The 22,500-nt window shown below is 52.4% G+C and overlaps 1 protein-coding gene and 4 long non-coding RNA genes across 5 annotated transcripts in view; 1 reads left to right on the top strand and 4 right to left on the bottom strand.

Annotated features, from left to right (window-relative positions):
* The window catches only part of LOC130516352 (uncharacterized), a 235,224-nt gene that overhangs the window by 136,606 nt on the left and 76,118 nt on the right, over window positions 1-22,500 (top strand). The gene's annotated exons all lie outside the window — the stretch shown is intronic.
* Window positions 7,585-8,885, bottom strand: LOC130516359 (uncharacterized). The gene is made up of 3 exons (XR_008947461.1): window positions 8,352-8,885; window positions 7,998-8,207; window positions 7,585-7,913 (listed from the first exon to the last, which is right to left on the bottom strand). It is a non-coding gene; the product is annotated as an uncharacterized LOC130516359 (long non-coding RNA).
* LOC130516345 (uncharacterized) lies at window positions 14,570-18,085 on the bottom strand. Its single transcript, XR_008947448.1, has 3 exons — window positions 15,894-18,085; window positions 14,974-15,856; window positions 14,570-14,909 (listed from the first exon to the last, which is right to left on the bottom strand). It is a non-coding gene; the product is annotated as an uncharacterized LOC130516345 (long non-coding RNA).
* The window catches only part of tbc1d32 (TBC1 domain family, member 32), a 40,168-nt gene continuing 35,820 nt past the window's right edge, over window positions 18,153-22,500 (bottom strand). The window contains 5 exon segments of the mRNA XM_057017234.1: window positions 18,153-19,062; window positions 20,631-20,819; window positions 21,212-21,352; window positions 21,428-21,582; window positions 21,902-22,017. Of these exon segments, the coding sequence (XP_056873214.1) occupies window positions 18,943-19,062; window positions 20,631-20,819; window positions 21,212-21,352; window positions 21,428-21,582; window positions 21,902-22,017 (721 nt within the window). The 3' untranslated portion in view covers window positions 18,153-18,942.
* The window catches only part of LOC130516357 (uncharacterized), a 1,336-nt gene continuing 900 nt past the window's right edge, over window positions 22,065-22,500 (bottom strand). The window contains exon 3 of the long non-coding RNA XR_008947459.1: window positions 22,065-22,500. This exon is cut by the window's right edge and continues 495 nt beyond it. This is a non-coding gene — a long non-coding RNA (uncharacterized LOC130516357).

Here is a 22,500-nt window from a genome sequence, read left to right as displayed (position 1 = left end):
CTGAGAGCAGAACCGTCAACAACATGTCGCAAAAGCAAAAGAAAGAAAGGACGAGACGCCAGAGAGCTGAGCTCAACGTCAGCGTTTGTTGCTCGATATTAATGGGATTTTAAAATATCGGGAAGAATCTTTCATTCCTTTCCTGCCAAAGGGGCCGGAGGTATTTAACCTAGCGGGTGGGTTCAGTTGCTTCCTGCTGGTCGCGTCTGCTGGTCACATCTGTCCGCAGAGCTCCATCATGTTGTTTCAGAGACTCAACAGTTGAACGCGCAGAGCCGAGCTTTTCGGCTGCTCGGGTCACGATCCAGATCCTCAAAAACTTCCGGGTGTGGTTTTCCTCCAAATGTCAGAGCAGCCTCAACACACGAGGGAGCAGCCATTAGTGAACTGGTGCCAGCTGTTGTCCGCTACGGTTCAAGGAAAATGTTAACACGCTAATGCTAACGTTTAGCGCCAAAGCGTTTGATCACCTTGCTCATTCTCCAATGGCATCGTGGTGGCGAACGTATAAACGTGTTTTCTCTGGGCTCCGGTCTGCGTCTGCGTCTGGGGATGTGGCGGCGTGCAGACGCAGTGGGCCGGCGGCACGCCGCCACACAATCCAGAGAGAACCCGATGTTTCTCTGATGGTGGTGACGGGTCGGAGTACTCAGGCTTTGCTGCTTTCTGCAGCTCCAAAAGCTTATTGTGATATCACAGAAAGCAGGAAAACCAGGAAAACAACCGTGTTCCAGCCGCTTTTTGCAGCTCGAGGATCAAAACTCTAGCGTGGGCTGCAAACCTGCTGCATCGTCCCCACGGGGTGGTTTGTTTGGCACCGTCAACAGAGAACCTCCGAGACGAGGCCGAGAGCGGCATTTCTCCCAGTTCCTGATGTTTACCTGGCAGGACAGGTGGGACAAGGACGCCTTTCCTGACTGGTAGCGGCCCTTGAGGACTGGATTTGGACATCCCATGTTCTCATTTCTCATTCTCATTCAGGGCGGCAGCAACATCCCATCGGGGCCCATCACCCTAACGCCAACACGTACGGCGATGTATCCGTCATCGCTAACCATCGCTCTGCTCTGTCACTGAGCCACGAACCATGTGAGGTGGACATTCAGGGACACGTTGGAATATTCCTGACATTTACTGAAGAGGCACAGCGAGAGCCGGTCGGCAGGGAGCGTCTCAGCCCAGCGTCGACTAAACAATGACACACACGCTGTCCGTAAAGTGGCTCCAGCAGCTGTCTCCATCCCACTGGTTTTCCATTTGCCAGCGTCTGAGTGAATCTATAATAGCTTGGTGAAGAGCCACATTAGCAGGATGTGGTGCAACAAAGCTACGGCTTAATCCCCTCTGATCCCTCTCGGTCCTGCCCATTAAGACGGAGGCATTTTAGCATTATCTCTGGAGCCACGCACGCCCGTCGCTCCACGCCAGCGCCTGACTTAGGACGACTTCCCAATGTAAAGTTGCTTCATTTGCAGTGTTGAATAACAGCCCAAGTTTCCCGTCTAACTAATAAAGATAAAGCCCGTCCATCATTCCCTCACGCCTGCCACTCATAATTCCCTGCTGCAATTATGTTCCCCGACACGGCTCCGCTGTCAGGGAGCTCCAGCATCCCTCCTGCAGATGCCCGGCACCCCGATGCTTCTGCAGTGAGAGAGCTGGAAGCTTTCCTGGGTTCTAAACCTTAGAATCTGCAGTTGTGGGCAGATTCTACCCACCCCTCCTTTAAAACCTGCTGGTCGTTCTTCCACATCCAAACATCGTCTGGGGCCCGTTGGGACCACTGAGGTGACGCGAGTCCCTCTGGGATATAAAAGGAAACTTTCTGTCCTGACATGTGACAGCAGAATAATGAGCCAAGTGTACGGAGAGGAGTGAGTCCGAGCAGAACCGGTCCCAGGAAGAACCACCCTTGCTTTACATCCGCGGCAGACTCTGACCTGGGGGGACCAGGATGGATTATGGGAACAAGGCAACGTCCATGAGATATGAGATTTCCTGATGACCCCTGGCACAAACAAAACGGGTTCAGGGATGTTTGAGGACAACCGACCCGTTTGAGGCGTCAACTTGAGCTCCGGATTCTCCAGGTGTGAAAAACATCTGCACATAGCGTACCTTAAAATGTAATGCTAATTAAGAATTATGGCTTATTTTAACTTAAAGAATGACAGTTGTTGATATTAGATCGGCTTCATTTGGCTGAAATCTACAGTTAGCCTAAGTTAGCTTAGCTTCAATTAAAGGCTGCCTGTGGGCTTGATGGACAACGACTGAGGTGCAGTTTGGTGCAGGCCAGAACTTGGAATGAGTGAAATTCCTTCATTTGCACCTCTAAAGGAAGAGAAAAACACTGAATATTCACAGAATTTAGAATGAGGAGCATTTAAACGCTACATTATAAAAGAGAGATTCTGCAGCTCAGAAATGTTGAAGTCCTTCAGGACAATGTTCAAGTCTTTAAAAATAAATCTGCGGCGGATGTTGGTTGAGCTTCGCCACACTGAATTTGCACACCTCTGAACGAGACATTGTCAGGCGGTGATGCTAAAAGGAAAGCTCAAAATAGCAGCTTTCAAAAACTGTACTGTCCAAAAAGCTCTGCAGTCAGACGCTGCTCATTATGCAGCCGGGCAGGAAGGTTTTTCACGTCAGGTCGATCGGGAGAGACGAGGTGTGAGCACCAACGTGCTGGTTAGCATCGGTCGTTAGCATCATCTCGCTCACCGCTGCACATCTGGCGTCAGTCTACAGACAAACATCTACACACCTTCATCAGATGACCTGCGATCCCCTTCCAAGGTCCCTGCAGTATTTCCCAGAACGGTGCCGTTCAATTCCAAAGCTTGTGGAATATTTTAGATTAAGCACGGCTGCTTTGGGAAATTTCCATGACGACAATGTTCATTTGTGGCTTTTGTCTTCATAACCACTTTCTCCCTTTCGGGGTCACACGGAGGGGACCAGACGCCAGCTCAGGGTTAAAAATCTGGATTCTCTTAGAGAATTTCGAGTAAAACATGCCATCTTTACATGAGGAACTACATTTTACTTCAGTAATGAAGCTCTTTGAGATGTGATTTTTTTTAAATGTTCTCAGTTATAATTTATAAAATATGCCCGTCTGGGTGTGAGTATTAAGGCCCGTAGACATGCTGCAGCTTTATTTATCATCCAGCTTTCAGGGAAATCTGCTGGGATGATGGAAGACTGGGTGGGAATAGAAAGTAGTTCTAATCAAGGCCACCCTGAACCAGCACGTCTTTAATAGATCATAATTAAAAGTGTAGAAACATAATGCACAAAAGCTGCAGGGTTGTGGGTCGTCTGTACGCACTAATTAACAGGAATACTGTCAGGAGAGCCCCTGAGTGTCCGTTTGTCATGTGATTACGTGGGAATTCCATGAAAACAGCATCCTGGAGATACCTGCAGGCCACTGTGAACGCTCCACAACGCAACATTAATAATGTGACTGTGGTTTACTGCCCCCCGGGGGTGGGGGGGGTAGAACTTCTTAGTAATTAACTGTCACCACTCTATTGAGAGATAATAAGTGGGTGCAATAGAGGGTGTAATAGGCTTATGTCTAACTTTGCATCTTTGTCTCTGTAAACAGCAGGAATAAGTTAATCCTTCCTTTCCTTCGCTCACTCCAACAGGAAAATCAACAATGTCGTTCCACAACTTTCTTTCGCTCCCCCCAAGTTAGCTCATGCTGCAGTCATGAATCTTCAGTATCCTCCCTCAAAATGGGGAAAAGATGCAGGAGAGTTTGTGGGAAGCTGATATTCCAAACACCTTGAGCCGTCTGTTGTACTTTATCTGAGGCCAAAAAGGATCCCCGACATCTTCAAACTGAAGGTTGAAAAGGGTGTTTTAGTTCTTAGAACATCAAACACATCAAGTATACAGCTGCCAGAATTCCAATGTTGGGCTGATCCCAGAATTCCAATTCCAATGTTGGGCTGATCCCAGAATTCCAATTCCAATGTTGGGCTGATCCCAGAATTCCAATGATGGGTTGATCCTATGAATAAAGAACAACCTGGATGAAAGCCTTTAACGGGAACAAACTCGGAGTTTTACACATCGATGCTAACGCTAACCCTACACTATATGTCTTTCCTTCCCTTCTCTTGAATGACGTCATCTGAAGGTAAAGTTCCCGTCTGACCCTTGAAATCACCTTTGGTTCCATTTTGGAATATAAGGTCTGTTTCTCCATTTATGGGCTCAGCCACAAAAAGCAACAGTTAACAAGAGATGATGCCAACTTACTTATCTTCAATAAACTGTCTAATTATTCTTCAGTTACAATGCTAACGGTGAGCTAATGAGCTAGCAAACGAGACAACTTGTCTGTTTATTTGTGCCGTTCCCACGTTCTGACGCCACCGTCGGTCTCCTCAAATGAGCCGAACTTTGAGCCATTGTGGATGTGTTCATCATCATCATCATCATCATCATCATCATCATCATCATCATCATCATCATCATCATCACATCCTCCTCTCTGCCATTTCTGGGTCGATTTTTTGATAGAAGTTCTAAGAGGAGATCGCGATTGCGATTGTACCGGGATGAACCCGGAATGTTTGGGGCACATTCCAGTTCGTCATTAATTATAACCGAATCTCCAGGGAAGCGAATCTGCCCTCAGTGCTGAAGTGTTTAATTAGGCCCCAGAAGTCTGGAGAGCGAGTCGGCGCCTTCGGCTCTTCAGCCCGACCCGAGTGGCGTTTGTGGCCACGGGCTCCACACATTTCACTCAGTGTTCCTCAACAATTCTTCATCGGGATCCTCTCCAGAGCGCCTCCACCATTGTTTAGGCAATATCACGCACGCCATTGAAACAATCTTAATTGGACTTTTGTGTTCTCCCAGTTTCGGTCGTTCCCCCCACAGAATAGCTGATTAGGGTCTTCGTCTCTTTGAAGAACCCGGCCGAGCCTTCAGAGCCTCCGCTTCATCCTGATGACGTGCTGTTTGCAGACTTTAGTGGAGATGTGGCAGCTCTACAATATGCTGGACACTTGTCAAATCCACGTGCACGTCCATGCGAAGGGAGCCAGGACTCTGTCAGCCACCTTTTTAGACCAAATGATTCCGCGGGTCCGGATCGGCAGTTTGGCCGACGCCTTTTTCCTGATGGTTATTGCTGAACTCATTTGAGAAGCTCCTCTGGATGGTTCCCCGAAGCACGACGGGCGATTCCACCCGCAGGAGATCAACAACAACGATGTACATTTTGTCAAGACAATCAAATAAATCAATGCTCGTTTACCAGAAGGCGGAATTCTAATTAAAATGTTGGCAAAGTTCCACGGCAGAACATCGTTTCCCTGAGCCGGCATCCGAACGCAGCGGCTCGGTCATTTCTTTCCATTTGTGCCGCTATAATCGGCGTCCTGGTCCAGTTTAATGATCCCTGCTTTATATTGAGGATATTTAGGCTCAGACCTGATCCACCTCTGATATCTGACTCGTCTTCAGTTTCTAGACTCTTTATAACGAGTCTACCTTCATCAACCATCCTGGAGCATCAGGGCAGCAGGTCCACTGCAGCTGTAGCTGTTCTCCTGCTTTCAACCCGCTTTGATGTGTTGAGAAAAAGGCAGAGAAGAAGACGACCTGATTAAAAATAGGCGCCGAGCTTAAAATAGGTCCTCGGTGATAACTGAGGGGAGACGATGTTTGATATCCACTGGCTGGAAGTCTGGAGGAATATCCACGACCTGGAAGATACGCACATGACAACTGGGACGCGACAACAAGCCCCGACGGCTCAGAGGAGTGCCCTTCACCCCCCTTCCTGCCCTCCCGTGCTACGTGGAAGGCTGATCTTGTAGGCCAGGAACAACCGGCTCATTCCCAGTGTCTGAATCTGCGCCACATTTTTCTGGCTTTTCTCTTCCTAAACAACATCAAGTGTAATTTACATGTAAAGCCAGACGTCCCAGTCAGAGCGGATACTGCAGGTCTGCAGGGCCGAGGGGGCCGAGGGGGCGACGGGGCCGAGGGGGCCGACGGGGCCGAGGGGGCCGAGGGGCCGATGGTTGGCGACGGGGCCGACGGGGCCGAGGGGGCCGAGGGGGCCGACGGGCGACGGGGCCGACGGGGCCGAGGGGGCCGAGGGGGCCGACGGGGCGACTTGGCCGGGGACGGAGGTCCGAGGTTTTCGGCTGGCCGAGGGGGCCGACGGGGCCAGGGGGCTCCGGGTCCTCGGGGGCCGGGGCCGGTGTACGGGTCCTAGGGGTCCGCCGGGGCCGACGGGGGCACGGGGCCGAGGGGTTCGACGGGGCCGACCGGGGTCCTGGCTGGGTTTCTGGATGAGCGCTGATTTTCCGAGGTGCCGAGGGGGCCGAGGGGGCCGAGGGGGCCGAGGGCTGAGGGCCGAGGGGGGCCCGAGGGGCCGAGGGGGCCGAGGGGGCCGAGGGGGCGACGGGGCCGAGGGGGCGACGGGGCCGACGGGGCCGAGGGGGCCGGTCCAGCTGCTGTTGACAGCCTGTTCCTGTCCTGGGGGACTGGTTCCTGTCAAACCATCGGCCTCCTCAGACGTGGCGGCGCTGAACTCCTCATCTCTTCCTCATCCGCTCCGTCTGCCTCCACCTTCTCACCCAGGTGACGAATCTTTGTAAAGGAGCATCTGCGCGTTGCCGAGGCCACAGATGCCAAACAGGAGTGTGCAGAGAGGCTGGCGAGGAGGCGCGGACGCCACGTGGGGCTGCGAGGCTGACGGGAGGAAACGGGACGCTCCGACACACAAACGCTCCGACAGAGGCCTGTCCTGATGGGGCAGCCGCTCATAGAGGGCACGCCCAACACGCCCACACACACACACACACACACACGCCCACAAACACACAAACAACACACACGCACCCACACACACACCACACACACACACACACACACACACACACGCCCAACACACACACACACACACACACTCCCACACACAACACACACACGCGCACACACACACACACACAAACACGCACGCCCACACACACACCCCGCCCACACACACACACACACACACACCTCCCACACACCCACACCAACACTGCTCACAACCACACACACCACAAACACTCACGCCCACACACCACCACAAACACACACACAACACCTCCCCACACACACCACACACCACACACGCCCACAACACACACACACACCGCGCACTACAACACACACACACCCACACTCCCACACCACACACACACTCACAAACACCACACTCTCACACACAGCACACACACACACACGCCCACACACACACTCTCTTGGAGCCTTAAATAAGGAGGATTGATCTCTTTTGGTGACCTTTCAGATGACCTTTGTGCGCACATGTGGCTTATTTAATGTTCATTTAAAATATGTGTGCGGTTCATTTGGAATTTTCAAAGCAGGAATGAAGCAACCTGGTGAATAATTCATCCTTCTTTTCTAGGGAACGATCGATCTCAAGCTCCAAAATGGATTTGAAAGTGAATTATCTGACCTTTTTTATTATTTTGGATAAAATGATGTGGTCACTTCTACAGACCCCTCCCCTCTGCGTTCGCCCCCCTGAAAGGACGAAGTGGAAGAAGAGGAAACTTTTTTGTTTCTTTTATGACATTTTCCTTTTCAAAAGGCAAAAAATGCATTCCTTAATCATTCCGACTGAGCAGGAGGGACAGCCGGAGCATCCTGACATCGGTGCTGCTGTTCACCTGGGGGTGGGGGGCGGGGGGGGGGAGATCTCGGGAGAGCTTTGCCCATCCAGTAAAAGATCAAGAGGTCCCACTGCTCGCTTCCATCCCAGAAGGAAGAGGACCCTCTGATTCCTGTGGCTGTAGGTGGTCTCTCAGTGGGGGGCAGGTTCTGGGACGGCCCGTCTTTACCGAGACAGCTGCTTCCACCTGTAGCCAACAGTGGAAGCAGAGCAGGAAGTAGCGTTAAACGCAGGAAGTCAGAGGGAGCTGCGCCGCCTGAGCAACACTGACCATCTCGTCCTTCCCTGAGCCACGACCGGGTCCACGTTGGCGTCCTCTTTCCCCTCAGACCTTTGTGAAGTCTTCCAGCCTGAGAACTCATCGTTTTTGGTGTTGCAGCTTCGCTGGGTCACGCTCGCAGATGCGTTATGGCAGGTCGATGTACGTCGTAGTTCGGCGTCCGCGGCCATCGTACAGTCTGCACACACCAAGCGTGATCTCCTACCGAAGATGAAACGCCAGCTCAGCCCTGAAGCCCCATTAGCGCCCCATAGCGCCTCGTTAGCACCTCAATCACGACCCCCCCCCCCCCCCCCCGTGGATCTGCACTGTTTCAAGGTTCCAGATTGTCAGAGTTTCACAGACCTTTTTGAAGTGCATCAGTCAGTGAAGCAAGATGAGCTTCAACAGCCTGGAAACTGACCTCCTCCTCCCAGCAACTGTCTGAAATAAAAGTGGATCCTTTTAAAAGTAAGGACACATCAAATTGGAAGGGATCCGCGGTGGCGATCCTGATCCCTCTGTCCCTCCTCTTGATAAACTCCTGAATGGAGAAGGTTTGCTGCCATCAATCATCTGCTCCCGCGAACCCTCGTTTCCAGCAGTAATTAGTGATACTCCATCCCATAGTCCATCACCCGTACGTGGGTGTGTGGCTCTATTCTGCCCTCTGCTATCAACGCGGAGGATGTGGGCGGAGCAATAAACCGGAACGCCAGGAACCAAGATGCAGGAGAAGGGAGAAAACTTGACGATGCCCAACTCCTTGGCCGACACAGCCGTTAATGTTTCTGATGAATTCTTGGAAACAAGTTTTCCCACATTCTCTAAACAAGGAAAATGAAAGTGAAACAAAGGCAGCGTCCCTGAGTTTGTTCTGGCGTTGGTGGCGTCGTATTTAGCCGCTTCTGCCTGGTTCGACAGATCGTGCCTGGTATCAGAATTAAGCAGGCTAATCTGGAACTCATGCTAACCCTCTGCAGCTGGGACTCATGCTAACTTCTCTGTAGCTGGGACTCATGCTAACCCTCTGCAGCTGGGACTCATGCTAACCCTCTGCAGCTGGACTCATGCTAACCCTCTGCAGCTGGGACTCATGCTAACCCTCTGCAGCTGGGACTCATGCTAACCCTCTGCAGCTGGGACTCATGCTAACCCTCTGTAGCTGGGACTCATGCTAACTCTCTGTAGCTGGGACTCATGCTAACCCTCTGTAGCTGGGACTCATGCTAACCCTCTGCAGCCGCTCCCGCCGCTCCTCTCGTCTCCACTCTGCCTCTCCACCTCTAATTAATGCTGCAAAATGACTAGTTGGGTCCCATCTTGGAGTGTTAGATGAGGGGTTTTGAACCGGGAACTCCCCAGAAATGCTGCAGCGACAGTCTGAACGTGGTGTCCTGTCAGGGGGGCGGAGCTTCAGCTGATAACCCGTGTTTTCTCCTCCCAACTCTGTTATTTCCCATGTGTGACTGATGTGCAAAGGCGAGTTCACAGCTAATATTGTTCAAAATAATGAGAAACATTGTTTTAATGAAGAGTTCGAATGATTTAAAATGACCCGGCGTTGACGTGTTCCACACTGTTTCCTGCTCTCTGAGCCAGGAATTAGACCCAAAAGAGGATCGGGTCATTTATCAGAACCGGATCTGAGCCTCCGATGGCGTTAGTGAGGCAGGTGCTGAAGATAGACCCACCTTTAGGATGGGTCCCGGACTGACATAAAAGCAGACACGCACACACACACACACCACACACACACCACACACACACACACACAGACACACACATCCATCCATCCATCCATCATCCATGATCCATCCATCCATCATCCACCCATCATCCATCCATCCATTCATCCATCCATCATCCATCCATCATCCATCATCCATCCATCCATCCATCCATCCATCCATCCATCATCCATCCATCCATCCATCCATCCATCATCCATCCATCCATCCATCCATCCATCCATCCATCCATCCATCATCCATCCATCCATCCATCCATCATCCATCCATCCATCATCCATCCATCATCCATCCATCATCATCCATCATCCATCCATCATCCTCATCCATCCATCATCATCCATCCATCCATCCATCATCCATCATCCATCCATCATCCATCATCCATCCATCATCCATCCATCCTGCAGCTGCAGGCCGTTAGCTCAACCTCACCCCCCCAGCACGGCCTTACCCCCCCCCTCACCCCCCCCTTACCCCCCCCCAGCACGGCCTTACCCCCCCCCCCTCACCCCCCCCCCCCCCCCCGAGCCTCCCGTGGGTGACGTCGCCCGCCCCCGTTTTCAGAGCAAAATAGAATTGTCAGGTCCTGCAACAACACAGCTGAGCTTCAATGAATTTGTAATTAATTGCTGCGGCGTCCTGGGACATCGATCTGCAGCCACAGGTAAAGGGAACGATCGCTGTTGCTCTCGAGCAGCGAAGACGGCGAAAAGTAGGGAGGAACTTTTGAAACGATTTTTCTCCAGGAAGGTGAGTTTTGATTCTTAAAAGGTCAGATTTTATTGTTCTTTGTTTCTCTAAAGGTTCATAGAAAATCAACATTAGCTACTGTGCTTTTACCAGACTTAGCATTAGCATTACCCGTTAGCTTTAAATCTTTGATGTGTTGGCGTTCCAAGTTTCAAAGGCAACCAGAAGGATTCCCCCCCGTTGTTACGCTTTATTAGCCTACGCAGCTAATGAGTGCTACACTCACGCAGACGGAGGTCAGACCGAGAACCCTTCCTCCCTCCACTTCCTCCTTCCTCTTCCTCCCTCCTCTTCCTCCCTCCTCTTCCTTCCTCCTCTTCCTTCCTCCTCTTCCTCCTCCTTCCTCTTCCTCCTCCTCTTCCTCCTCCTCTTCCTCCCTCCTCTTCCCCCCTCCTCTTCCTCCCTCCTCTTCCTCCCTCCTCTTCCTCCCTCCACTTCCTCCCTCCTCTCCCCCCTCCTCTTCCCCCCTCCTCTTCCTCCTCCTTCCTCTTCCTCCTTCCTCTTCCTCCCTCCTCTTCCTCCCTCCACTTCCTCCCTCCTCTTCCCCCCTCCTCTTCCTCCTTCCTCTTCCTCCCTCCTCTTCCTCCCTCCTCTTCCTCCTTCCTCTTCCTCCTTCCTCTTCCTCCTTCCTCTTCCTCCCTCCTCTTCCTCTTCCTCCCTCCTCTTCCTCCCTCTAGCTAACTGATGTTAGATCAATAACAGAGAGAATGGTGGATTTTTTCTTCATTCCAGAAGTGGATAATTGGAGCACAGACTGGGAATGAAATAAGAAGCCAGGAAGGTGACAGACGAGGAGACAAATGTGACCATTTCCAGGCCGCCCCCCTCCCCCAGGCATATTTCCTGTCACACGTCTGGGAAATGCATCCAGAGAAAAGGCTGTGGAGCAGAAAATGCTGCAGAAGTTCTTATTTATATTAAAGCTGTGCGTGAGACTCGGACTCTGGCCCGAGCTCAGCCACATGTGCGTTGCTAACTGCTTCAATTTCCCACTTCGCTACCTTCAACCTTTGTCAGTTACAGTTAGCTTGAGCTGCCTCAGCTAGCTTCCCTTCTTCTGAGGCTGAGAAAAGCTTCCATGAGACAACAGCAGCTAAACAGGACCTGATGAGTTGGGCCCAAACACGGCTCAGATGTTCCGTTAAAACGCGCTGTAACACCAGCGGAACTCCTGATGCTAACATGAAGGAAAGAAGGAAAGAAGCAGGACTGAACCTTCCTACAGGCTGAACCAGAACCAACTGTTGATGGTTCCTATGGTCCTGGTGCCATAACTGCAGCTATTGTTCCAGCTCAGGCTCAAACCTTGGCCGTTCGGGTCAGGGAGCTCTTTGATGTGCCTGAAGGAACCGAGAGGAACCAGTCGCTGTGGTTACCGAGAGGAACCAGTCGCTGTGGTTACCGAGAGGAACCAGTCGCTGTGGTTACCGAGAGGAACCAGTCGCTGTGGTTACCGAGAGGAACCAGTCGCTGTGGTTAACGAGAGGAACCAGTCGCTGTGGTTACCGAGAGGAACCAGTCGCTGTGGTTAACGAGAGGAACCAGTCGCTGGTGGTTAACGAGAGGAACCAGTCGCTGTGGTTAACGAGAGGAACCAGTCGCTGTGGTTAACGAGAGGAACCAGTCGCTGTGGTTACCGAGGGGAACCAGTCGCTGTGGTTAACGAGGGGAACCAGTCGCTGTGGTTACGAGAGGAACCAGTCGCTGTGGTTAACGAGAGGAACCAGTCGTGTGGTTACCGAGAGGAACCAGTCGCTGTGGTTAACGAGAGGAACCAGTCGCTGTGGTTACCGAGGGGAACCAGTCGCTGTGTTAACGAGAGGAACCAGTCGCTGTGGTTAACGAGAGGAACCAGTCGCTGTGGTTACCGAGGGGAACCAGTCGCTGTGGTTAACGAGAGGAACCAGTCGCTGTGGTTACCGAGAGGAACCAGTCGCTGTGGTTACCGAGAGGAACCAGTCGCTGTGGTTAACGAGAGGAACCAGTCGCTGTGGTTACCGAGAGGAACCAGTCGCTGTGGTTAACGAGAGGAACCAGTCGCTGTGGTTACCGAGGGGAACCAGTCGCTCGTGTGGTTAACGAGAGGAACCAGTCGCTGTGGTTACCGAGAGGAACAGTCGCTGTGGTTACCGAGAGGAACCAGTCGCTGTGGTTAACGAGAGGAACCAGTCGCTGTGGTTACCGAGAGGAACCAGTCGCTGTGGTTAACGAGAGGAACCAGTCGCTGTGGTTACCGAGAGGAACCAGTCGCTGTGGTTAACCAGAGGAACCAGTCGCTGTGGTTACCGAGGGGAACCAGTCGCTGTGGTTACCGAGAGGAACCAGTCGCTGTGGTTAACCAGAGGAACCAGTCGCTGTGGTTAATGAGAGGAACCAGTCGCTGTGGTTACCGAGAGGAACCAGTCGCTGTGGTTAACCAGAGGAGACGGCTGTAAAAGGCTCATCAGCCTGCCCAGAACCTGCCCAGAACCTCTCAAACCCCACGTCCTGGAGTCCAGGTGCACATCTGGAGACATCTACACGTGCATCGATATGAAAACACCTTTGGTGTTTTTGTCCGTTTTGGCAGAGCTACGTTAATACCAGGCGAGGTGCGTAAACGGGCGTCGGCACCATCAGGTGTCATCTCACGTGTTTAGCTGCTCAAAGCCAGAAGGTTGCTGTTTCCAGGCCCCTGCTGAGGATCAACGTCCTCAACAACCTTCTCTTTAGGTCAACACATCTGGTCCTGCTTTGCTCTCAGCCTGGAAGCATCAGCCACCACCTGCAGGAGGCTTCAGATGATTCCAGACGCGTCTCCGGGCCTCTTCTCCTCCGTGGTGGAACTTCAAGGAACCATGAGTGGATATGAAGTGGAAACTCATCATGGCTGCATTGATACAGAAGCGAGCCTGCTTCCATTATGTGTGTGTGTGTGTCTGTGTGTGTGAGTGTGTGTGTGTGTGAGTGTCTGTGTGTGTGAGTGTGTGTGTGTGTGCAGGCTGTCCTGATCCCGTGTGGTGACTTTCGGATGTTATTCCGTGGTGATTCCAGCTCCTGACATTTCCCTGCTGGTCCCTCTACTCGCCTCCATCTTCCCTCTCTATCTCTCTTCCTTCCTGGGGGGGGGGGTTGTTAGTTCTTTGAGGGGCTCTGGGTCTCGACCCAGCCACAATAATAAGCCAACGCATGAATAAAGTAAATGAATATCGTGCTGCAGGGACGTCTCCATCTCACCGCTGAATGACATCATAGCCACAAAATGGCCGACAGTGCGGCTCAGAACAGTCTTTCCCATCAGGACGCGTTAGCATGGTGGCTACATTTTGATGCTCTGGTTAGAAATGGGCTGCTAGCCATTGAAACTCTTCTGAGTAGCCTCGAATAAATGTCCAGCATCTTTCATGCCGCTCCTCTTGTTGGTTCTGCATAATTTATAGACTTGGCCGTCTGAATTATGAATAAGTACATTTATGGTGTTACGGAGGCAGCAGGAGCGGCTTCACGCTTGTCTTGAGAATGTTGGTGTTTGGCAACATGAACTTTCAGAAAATGCGAAAGGGTGTTAAAACTGTAACGTTCTCATAGAAACCCTGATACGTCTGCTGGTTAAGCTGCTGTGGAAGCAGGACCTTTACGTATCCAGAGGTTAGCCCTCGTATCAGCATGTTGCTGCTCATTACGCTGTTCATTAGGTGGAAATTCTTCCAGAATCAGACTGAATACCGTTGTGGCGACATGTCGGCTGGAGGAGGGTGGGATGGCTCATCTCAGAGGGAATGCATGCTAGCTCGTAATGGATTAGCATTTATAGACAAGCATCATTGTTAAACTGACCGGAGTTTAGCTGATTGGAAGGTCTTTGTCAAACAACAGCATTTAGGCCTCGATGGGATCAACATTTAAACATTTCTGAAGGACTTTTAGTCTTTTCCTGCACAATCAGATCAGACTCTGAAACCAATCACCTGAAATGACTTCTCCATTTTCATTATCATTCATTCTCCTTTGGCACTCTGAGAATACTGAGAAGATCCATAAAATCTTCCCAATATTTCCGCATGAATCCTCAATTTTACCTGTGGGAAATGAACCACTTCATTGTTTTTAAAGGGGTTTTATACAACAAGTCTTGGAGACTCATTTAATCTGACTAACTAATTAAGTAAACAGCAGGAACCATCTCAGAGATGGTTCCTGAGAGGAACCTGTTCGGAGGTCGTGACCCCAATCCCTCTGCAGCTCTATCGGCAGAATCGGTGTGGAAACCCCCTGATTGTTATCGACTCGCAGACCAACATGAAAAAATCCATTCGTTTGCTTTGGAAATGGATAGAAGAACGTCTGGTTGTGAGGCCTGAAGACCACGATCCGGAAAAACAAGTCCACCTTCATCACCACTAACCGAAACCTGTTCAGTAGCATTCAGCAACGTGTCCTCCTGTGAGTTGGCATAATTAACAGGTGTTCCACAGGGAGTGCTCTTCGGACCGCCTGAAATTTACCATGTGGCTACGTGAATGGACGTGCTGCAGGTCTATGGAGGACTGTGGATCTCGGCTGGCCTGGGAGCGCCTCGGAATCCTCCCGGAAGAGCTGAAGTGTCTGGGAATCTTTGCTGGAAGGAAGGAAGGAAGAAGGAAGGAAGGAAGGAAGGAAGAAGGAAGGAAGGAAGGAAGGAAGGAAGGAAGCACAGTAGTGGACTGTGTGTCCTTGTTTTTGCTCCTGGTTTTAAGGATGAGGTTAGAATTACAGTTGGGTTGTGGTTAGTTAGGGGGATAGTTATGGGTTAGTTAGGGGTGTTAGTTATGGGTTAGTTAGGGGGTTAGTTAGGGTGTTAGTTAGGGGTGTTAGTTATGGGTTAGTTAGGGGGATAGTTATGGGTTAGTTAGGGGTGTTAGTTGGGGGTTAGTTAGGGGGATAGTTATGGGTTAGTTAGGGTGTTAGTTAGGGGGTTAGTTAGGGGGTTAGTCTGCATGGTTAGTTAGGGCACACATATGTGAAATATAGATTTTTAACACACCAAAAATTGCCATATTAATATTTATGTTTCCAGAGGTTAATTACCTACATTCCTCAATCAATAACTAGCTGCAAACATGAGATGAACCAATCAAACATTTGCAGAGGTCAATCGATGTTTCCTTTTTATTAAATTCTTTTTTATTCTGACTTCTTTTATTTGGTGCTCCTTAAAAATGGGTTATTTCAGTGTGAACAGTGGCTACAATTAAGTTCTGCATTAGACCAGTAAAGGACGGAGTGATCGTTCCCAGCACCCGGGTCAGCTAATTAGCTAGTTAGCATGAGCTCGCTTGGCTGAAACCTAAATTACTGCAGCGAAATTGTTATGAAATGAAAGGTTGATTCCCGTTGATTACGGGCGTCCTGCTGACCAACGGCCATAAAGGTGTTCGAGTCAGACTGGGAGGCCCGTCCTCCTGCCCGTGCACAGAGCGGAGCCAGCAGAGGCCATCCTTTGTTAGCGAGGCAGCGACAGATCCGGAATATTCCTGGACTTTTGAGGATTAAGAAGTGAGGCCTGCAGCTTTGTGCTCCTGCCACGAGGAGAAGGGATCGGACGTCCTCTCAGAGTGGCTGTCGACAGCACGGAGCTCCTCTGGAGGAGGCGCAGCAGCAAACCTCAGGCTGGTTTGGAGATCGATAAATGATGCTAGGAAACAAAGCGCAGGGTAACGCCCACACAACACAGGGTAACGCCCACACAGCAAAGGGTAACGCCCACACAACACAGGGCAACGCCCACACAGCAAAGGGTAACGCCCACACAACACAGGGCAACGCCCACACAGCAAAGGGTAACGCCCACACAGCAAAGGGTAACGCCCACACTGCAAAGGGCAACGCCCATACAACACAGGGCAACGCCCACACAGCAAAGGGCAACGCCCATACAACACAGGGCAACGCCCACACAGCAAAGGGCAACGCCCATACAACACAGGGCAACACCCACACAGCAAAGGGCAACGCCCACACAACACAGGGTAACGCCCACACAGCAAAGGGTAACGCCCACACAGCATGCCCTCATGGACAGAAGAGTCAGGCACAGCGCGGGTCACAACGTGACCTTTGGGACCCTTACAAACAGAAACTGTTTTCCCTGACAGTGATCCGTTGATCCCCACGGCTCTGAATAACTGTTCCAGTTGACTGTCTGCAGATATTTGTTAGCAGTATGAGACACAGCAGGGGGCCTCTCCTCTGGACCTGGACCCCTCATATAAATATCCTCACCAGGAGCTGGATCCTCTGGATCCTTCCCCTGGAAAAACCTGGAAGGCCGTTATGGGGCTGATCAGAGACCATATTGTCTCCAGCCAGACACAAAACAAATAAAATAGAGGAGAATAAACGTATCCAAGACATTAGAAAGACCTCATTTGGTTCTTCTGAGTAGGCAGGAACCTGCAGGAACCTCCCTCTGGGGCCTTTTTACAGGAACTTTAGGTACTAAGATCGGGCCTGAAAAACTCCGGGGTGGAGCTTGAGTTTCACTCAATGCGATTGGCCAGAAGCCCGGCAGAAGAGGAGCATTAGCCTAGCTAGCTAGCTAGCAGGCTCTCCTCATTCATAGCATCCACGACCACGTACACAAACCAAAAATGCTGCCCCGTCAAGGGCTGCGACCCCATGGTGGAGACCCGACCATCAAGAGGGCCAAGTGAGAGGAAGGCTTCCTGAAAGTTCCTGTTCCGAGCATCTTCCAGGAACTCCCAGAGCGGTGCTGTGGTGCAGCCATAGTGGCACCGCTGGCCCTAATAAGCTTGGCATTAATTATGCGGGACCAACCTTTCCCTAATGAACGAGGTCTCGGCTCTATGTGAAGATTTGGTGAAGTAGGTTTGTGTTGGCTCCAGGTCCAGAGTCAGACCCACGAGCTTTACAGTGAGCCCAGACCTGATGGACCTCCAGGAAGAGCAAGCTACACAGCTTCTTTGTCACTTCCCCAACATCCTAAACCTGTCGCCCGTGGCAACAATCGTCATGGTGGAGGCGGAATCATGTGGCCATGATCCACAAACAAGCAGTGAGTGGGGCTGGTGCCGGGACCAGGGTGGTGTTTGTGTGTCTTTGGATTTAAAGCGTCACAAACCTGCAGCTCTTTTATTTCCTGTGACCTTCCAGACACGTTCCAGTTCCCCCAGAACAAAAGGCTTAAATGTTTGTGGGTTCCCTCTCACTGCCGTCGCTCCACTGATCTCGCCTTCTTTAAAGCGGAGCGTTCGTATCTCATCTCGTCTTCTTGGTGCCATCAAACAGAAACAGAACTGCTCAAAATCCAAAAGGCCTCCTGAAAGTTCTGCAGCCCTTTAAAGAGGGACGATGGGGCCAAAGAGGGCGGACGCCAACCGGGCCAACGCTCTTCCACATTAGCACAGACCATTGATGAAAGGTGAAGGAAGGTCGCGGCTACGCTAATAACGCGGCGCCCATTTGAAGGGCGGGGCCTGAAGCCTGAACCTTCTCTACAGGCACCAGTAGAACAGCAGGATCAACCCAACACAACCTCACAATCTCGATGTGTCGGGCTGCGGCTCAACCTGCTGGAGGCGGGCAGCGGTGCCAGAAGCCCCCCCATCACCCCCCCCATCACCCCCCCCATCACCCCCCCCCCCATCACCCCCCCCATCACCCCCCCCCCCCCCAATCACCCCCCCCCCCCCCCCCCCCCCCGTCGGTGAGAGGGGACGGATGAACCCGTTTGTTATTCAGATCTGAGCGTGTCTGAAGAGGGGCGGCAGGCCGGGGCGCTAATGAGGGTCTGTGGCCACGATGCCTCCTCATGCATCTTTCATGCGAGCACCGGCGCCAGGACAGGTGATGCATGGTGATGCGTCCGGGCATTAATGATGTGATGGGAAAACCGGGATGAAACCCTGGAAGCCAGGTTGATCCCAAGGCTGCTGAGACCAGCGGGCAAACGGTTCATGTCACACACGCGAGCTATCCCGCTGTAGCTAGGCTCTCCTCCGTCTCCAGGTTAGCCCGCCGCCAGAGTCAACACCCGTTTGGACCTCTCGGCTGTGACGGGTTCCCTGCTGAAGGGGAGCATCCAGACATCGGGAAGCGTCCAAACTCCTCAAAATAGAGTCAATTTACTGTCTCGAGGAGCCAAAGAAGCGTGTTGATGCCGATCTTGGCGTCACGTTGGGATCAGCTTTCACCTCCTCTGAGGTCCTCTGGGGTCCTCTGGGGTCCTCTGGGATCCTCTGAGGTCCTCTGAGGTCCTCTGAGGTCCTCTGGGGTCCTCTGAGGTCCTCTGGGGTCCTCTGGGATCCTCTGAGGTCCTCTGAGGTCCTCTGGGGTCCTCTGAGGTCCTCTGAGGTCCTCTGGGGTCCTCTGAGGTCCTTTCTAAATGAAACTGTAGATCTGATGGTCGCCGACAGCCGGTGGGCGACGGGTCGGGTCGGGTCGGGTCGGGTCGGGTCGGGTCAGGTCAGCTGGCCTCACTCGGCCGTGCTGCAGATGCTCCTCATGGCCGTGAGAACGACGCTCCGGTAGCTCCGCTCCAGCTCCATCATGAACTGCAGGTAGTCGCAGATCCTGAAACCCCGGATCGGGTCCTCCTGCAGAAGAAGAGCAGAACGGAACCAATCAATCAGAACCTGGAGCAGTTTTGGGTTTGTAGTTTTGAAGTTAGGATAAAAGCCCACCTTCTCTCTATTAAACCCTCTTTTAGCTACTGCCCAACATAACCAGGTCCACAGAAGGCGCTGAAAGAACCAACGCCGTCACGTCTAATCTGTGTATTCTGTCTCTGAAGTCCACCCAGGAACAAGAACATTTTAGTTGGAGACTCCGTCCGCTCGGGGTTGAACCCGGCGGCTGTAATTGCCGCGTGGCGCTGTGCCGACAGCCTGACGACGGCGAGCCTCTGGGAACGCAAACACCTCCACACAGCAAAGATCGAGCTGGAGCTTCATCAATTAGCAGCCAGGGAGACGTGCGCTGAATAGCAACGTGCTGATGATGCCATCAGCTCGCTGTGGCCATTTAATGAGTTCTGCTGCTCTTCCAACGCGCACGACGTGGTTTTGGAAATGGAATTAGTTTGTAAAGTAGTTATGAGAGCAATCAATTACAGGAAACCCATTAAAACACATCTCGAAGTTTACATGTAAATCCAACTAGCGCGGGCGGGTGGCGACAATGGTTAGCAATTAGCCTCTCGCGCTGCGGATGCTAGTTCCTCGTCTAAGCTAATAAAAAGCTGACATTAATAATAAAGGTGAGTTTAATCATTTCAACTCCAGCTCATAGGAGCAGGAAAAAAGGCTTGAACCAACAACCACTGTGTCTCTGGAGCGAATCATCTGCCCGCCTCCGAGTCGAGAACGTGTTGAGGACAGAAACCACCATGGAGTCCAGCACCAGCTAAAGAAAGGGCTGGTCAGCTGGTGGCTCCATGGTTATTATGGGGTGGGGGGCTTTGGCTGTGATAAGGACTCCACAGGTGAAAAGCTTCAGAACCCCGATGGCAGAAGAAAAGGAGCATTTTACTGGCGCTGAGTCCGACTGAGATGTGCTGCTTTTAGTAAAGGACGCCGCTCCGGGATCAGCCGCTCCGGGATCAGCCGCTCGGGATCAGCCGCTCCGGGATCAGCCGCTCCGGGATCAGCCGCTCCACAACCAGAGACACAGCACGGTCTTAGGTCTGTCAAAACAGCGACACAGAGGAGCCCCCCTCTCTGGGGCCGTCCTGGGGGCTTCTCCTCCTCCGATGCATCCAAAGCCATCGATGGACATTCTTGGAGCGTCACGCCGGTTAGGGGCTAGGGGCTAGGGGTCAGGGGTTAGGGGTTAGGGGTCAGGGGTTAGGGGCTAGGGGCTAGGGGCTAGGGGCTAGGGGTTAGGGGTTAGGGGCTAGGGGCTAGGGGTTAGGGGTTAGGGGTCAGGGGTTAGGGGCTAGGGGCTAGGGGCTAGGGGCTAGGGGTTAGGGGTTAGGGGCTAGGGGCTAGGGGTTAGGGGTTAGGGGTCAGGGGTTAGGGGCTAGGGGCTAGGGGCTAGTGGCTAGGGGTTAGGAGCTAGGGGCTAGGGGTTAGGGGTTAGGGGTTAGGGGTTAGGGGCTAGGGGTTAGGGTGGCTCCCCCGCCCTCCAGCTGCTGGAGCCTCGTGGAGCCTCCGCTCGGACTCACCTTGAGGAAGAGCTGCAGCTCCTGCCTCTGGGTGTGCTGCAGGATCTGTGGCTGCAGGTGCTTGAAGGCGGCCACGCACGTGTAAACCTGGTAGTCGGCGCCCATCAGCACGCAGCAGCAGAGGTAGTGGCAGACCTCCGTCCAGTCCAGGTAGTTCCAGAAGCACTGAGCCAGCCAGTGGAGGCACATCTGTGGGGAGCACGAACGCAGGTCACCTGTGTGGACCGTTGCAACAGGAAGTGATGCGTGAGGAGTCCAGGTGTTAGTCCGGACCCTCCGTGCTGCTACTGATCATGATGAGAAGATGTGAGGCTTCTAATGGCTCCATTAAATCTGCAACAACAACTACCAGCATGGTTAGAAATGATCACCTGACTTCCTGTTAATGACCCGCACCACAGGAAGGCAGCGGACCACCTAAACGCGCCGGCAGGAGCCGATTCTGTGCTATCGCCGCCAATACGGGGGGGGGGGCAAGAATGGAAAAGGACAGTCTGGGATGGGGGGGGGGGGGGCAAGAATGGAAAAGGACAGTCTGGGATGGGGGTGGGTAGGGGACGTGCTGGACTGAGACGTCCTACCTGAGACGGGGTGAATCCTGACACCCTGAAGGCCGAGTGGACCAGAGGAACTTCCGCCTTCAGCAGCATCTCCACGTAGTGAGCTGTGCACCAGTAAAGTGGGGGGGCGCCCGACCCTGCCACCACCCCGGGGAGGTGGATCTGGATCAAAGACCGCACACGTTAGAAACTGGGCCAACACTGACCCAAACGGTGTCGTGGTGTTTCCGGACTGACCGAAGCGTGGATCCTGGCGGGCCAGATGAAGGCGGAGGGGAGCAGGCAGGAGAGGCGGAGCAGCAGCCTCAGCGAGCGCTCCGCCTCCCCACGCGTAACCATGAAGACGCTGGAGGCCAGCCAGTCGTGGCCCGGGTAGCCTTCCTGCTGGGGGCCTGGGCACCGAGTTCAGGGTCCAAATGGAGCCGGTAAACACGCAGAATCAAGCTTTTGGAGTCACGACGGCAAAAGGCAAATCAGCCGCTCCCAGACCGCCGTCAGAGAATATGAGACTAAGAGCACGAGGGAGTCATAAACCAGGTCAGTAAAACCCCAGATTTATGCTTAAATTAATGAAAAGTTGAAATCACACGTGAGGAAGAATTAAAGCAGACTTTTATCGTTCAGAATTTAATAACTTTTGGTGCTTAATCAAGAACGGCCCCTCCTAAATAAGAGGATTCCACAGTAGGACTGAAAACACAGGCAGGATACGGAGTTCTGGAGAGGGTTCGATTCTCTGTGAGGACAGGAACGCCTTCACCCGTCTCAGGAGCAGAGTCAAATCAGGCGCAGCATCGTCCCTCAGCAGCCCGAGGTAGCGGCCGTACCTGCGGAGGCACAGAGAATCACACAGCTAGCCGTGGCACGCTAGGGTTAGGCTAGCACGCTAGCCGTGCTGGCTATAGCACGGTTAGGGTTAGGCTAGCACGCTAGCCGTGCTGGCTATAGCACGGTTAGGGTTAGGCTAGCACGCTAGCTGTGCTGGCTATAGCACGGTTAACCCTAACCCTAAGGCAACTCCACATTAGCTCCAGCTAGCTGATGCTATCTTCCTCCTAAATAATCCCTTTAAAGGTGAAGAGGTGAAGAACGCAGCTTTGTGGGTGATGAGGCAGCAGTTTTCCGATGATGAGCAGTGTTGTCTGGGATTTGTGGGATTTGGCTGCCCTCCTGTGAATGTGATTTTAATAATATCCCACTGGCCCCGTGGAAATACAGCCCGTTTTTACAAGTCCAGCACAGTCAGATTTAGTCTGACACTGGCAAGTTGAGGATTTACCACAAATTCATGTCCAACAACTTTAAATCCT

The sequence above is a fragment of the Takifugu flavidus genome, chromosome 19 (assembly GCF_003711565.1).
Source record: "Takifugu flavidus isolate HTHZ2018 chromosome 19, ASM371156v2, whole genome shotgun sequence".
Taxonomy (NCBI): domain Eukaryota; kingdom Metazoa; phylum Chordata; class Actinopteri; order Tetraodontiformes; family Tetraodontidae; genus Takifugu; species Takifugu flavidus.
This window is presented reverse-complemented; position numbering and strand designations above follow the sequence as displayed.